This window comes from Tribolium madens, unplaced genomic scaffold (assembly GCF_015345945.1).
Source record: "Tribolium madens isolate multiple individuals breed KSU strain unplaced genomic scaffold, Tmad_KSU_1.1 Scaffold_97;HRSCAF=244;Tcas5.2_LG3a, whole genome shotgun sequence".
Taxonomy (NCBI): domain Eukaryota; kingdom Metazoa; phylum Arthropoda; class Insecta; order Coleoptera; family Tenebrionidae; genus Tribolium; species Tribolium madens.
The window spans coordinates 13,407,618-13,410,178 of NW_025401069.1; the positions used below are offsets into that span (position 1 = coordinate 13,407,618).

The 2,561-nt window shown below is 33.5% G+C and overlaps 1 protein-coding gene across 2 annotated transcripts in view; it reads right to left on the reverse strand.

Annotated features, from left to right (window-relative positions):
• Positions 1–1,567: 1,567 nt before the first annotated feature.
• LOC123015355 (nuclear valosin-containing protein-like) overlaps positions 1,568–2,561 on the reverse strand; it is a 7,996-nt gene continuing 7,002 nt past the window's right edge. For both annotated transcript variants that reach the window (XM_044415084.1, XM_044415082.1), the window contains exons 8-9: positions 1,944–2,378; positions 1,568–1,898 (exon numbers count right to left, since the gene is read on the reverse strand). In XM_044415084.1, the coding sequence (XP_044271019.1) occupies positions 1,818–1,898; positions 1,944–2,378 (516 nt within the window). In that variant the 3' untranslated portion in view covers positions 1,568–1,817. The remainder of the gene's footprint in view (positions 1,899–1,943; positions 2,379–2,561) is intronic.

Here is a 2,561-nt window from a genome sequence, read left to right on the forward strand (position 1 = left end):
GAACGACGCACTTTTACACATTCTTTGTTTTTAACTCTCATAGACAAAACTTTTTCACAGTTGTAAAAAATGATTCGTAAAATAATCGTAACATAGTTGGTGTTATCTGTGGTACTTTTTCTAATTATTATTTATTGAATTAATTATTTTAATTGAAATAATTTCAAGGAACACCAATTAATGGACGAATCGTCAACGGTACTGATGCCCAAGAAGGCGAATTCCCTTACATTGTAAGTAAAAAAAATATCGGCAAACGTCATAAAAGTGTCCACTTTTGTGACTAAATGGCCAGCCATGGAGTAAAAATTCTATTTTTGCACCTAAGCATTTTTACTTTTGCCCTACTAACTGCACTAGTCTAAGCGTTGTTATACTCTGTTTGTTCATTCATAAAATAGTATATGTCATTCGGAATAAAAATATTTACTACTTTTACTCCTAATAACATAACTATTTTGTTTTACTGATTTTTTTAAGGTGTGCGACTTTTTGGTAACCACAATTATTGTGCCTGTGTTTTGACCGCAGCCCACTGTGTTGTTAATTAAAATATATAAAATCGTTTTCAGACTTTTGGACCACCAAAAAAACACTCTTTAAGTAAAATCAACAATTTTAAATCACAGTATCATAAAGATTTTATTACGAAGAAGGTAAGTTTGTAAATAATAAAATGAAGGAAGGGTTGGAGATTAAAACAGAATCGCTGACGACAATTGGCTTAGAGCGAAAGCTTCAAATATTTATCAAGAGCTTTATTAGGGTCCGACTATATTGCTTCATTAGCTAAATTTGTCCTTTAAATGTCTACTTATTTATTAATTCAACTGTAATCACGCTGATTCAGGCCTTTTTCACTTGCTGAGACTTGGACTGAATAATTTACACGAATCTATTTGCTTGCGATTTTACTTTTATTAAATTTTTTTTTACTTTCCTTATCCTTTAAATTTGACCTACTCAGAGCTAGAAACTTGAAATTTGGTATATAAGGGGACGTAGCACGAAGCAATTGGTAAAAATCGGTCGCACCGTTCGATCGCAAAAATTATGTAGAATCATGAAATATACCTTTTTAAGTAAAATGTGATAAAATAAAAATAATAATGGGTACCGAACTAAAAAAAATTGCACCCCAGACTCGAACCTGCGGCAACTATGAACTATTTCGCGTGTAATCCGGCAGGTGGCACTAACGCAAACGTTAGGTTTGCTACTCGTAAGGATGTTTTCCAAATAAGTTGGACAAGGAAAGTCGTGTGATGTTCACACCAGATTTTTTTAACTTGAATGAGATTCGTTATTTTGATTGATTAAAGAATTAGATGAGCAATAGTGAATTTTTTTTTGATTACTCAATGTTTGGTTTTATGGTAAACAAAAATATTTTGAAACGTGTGTTGTTGCTGTAGCAATTCCATTATCTTAACAATGCGAAACCTATCTATTATTTATAGCAAATTTGTCCTTTGATGACCACACACATTATTTAGGGTAATTAGTTCAGCTCAAGTTTAATCAATAATGTATTTAAGTGAAGAATGGTTTAAATAAAACACCCACGTCTACAATTTGAATTTTATTTCACTCTCGTTATAAACTTTTTTACAACTATTTGTGTCACCCTTAGATACATAACTTAACCGGTAAACTATTTACCACAAATATAAAAATAGTTGTGTGAACGGTAAAAATATGTGTATAACATTTAGTAACTCCTACATTTTTTAAATTAAATCAGTACAGACTTAATTGTACAAAAAAATAACACTAAAGTACCAAATCAAATTCGAGTCTTGGGGCCCAAATACTGTTTAAGAATATTCCATCTCCTCTACTTCATTTTCAGGAACAACGGCGTACATTTTCCGCAATTTTTCATAATGTTTTTGATCCTGAAACCATAATTAAACCAAATGAAATTTAACCAAAAAACAAACCTTCTCAGGCACAGACGGTCTAATTTTCGCAATAGCTCGAGTAAAATGTTCCATATTAACAATCAAAGATTTTTGCGTGTCCCCACACAACATAAACTCCTTCAAAGCCACAATCCCGGCTTCTTTAACCAATGCTGCCAAATCGGCCCCCGTGTACCCCCGGCATTGCTCCGACGTCGCTATAGCTTCAAGGTCTACATCGGGGGCTAAACGAGGCCTTGTACCATTTCTCGTAATAGCCCTCAAAATCTCAATCCGGTCATTTGCTGTTGGTAAACCCACAAATAAGATTTTGTCAAAACGGCCCGGCCTTAAGACCGCCGGATCGATAATATCAGGTCTATTACTCGCAGCAAGGAGGTAAACCCCTTGTCGGTCTTGCACACCATCCATTTCGGTCAACATTTGGTTAACGACACGCATCGTAGCCCCGCCCTGAAATGGACAATATTAACCAATCGAATTAGTTTAATCAAATACCTCTCCAATAGAGGATAATAATAAATCTTTTTTTTTTTAAGAAAAAAAGCCTGTGAAAGATTTTGATTTATTATTATCCCCTATTTAAATATTTAGTGTTCAATCTTAACCAATCGAATTAGTTTAATCAAATACCTC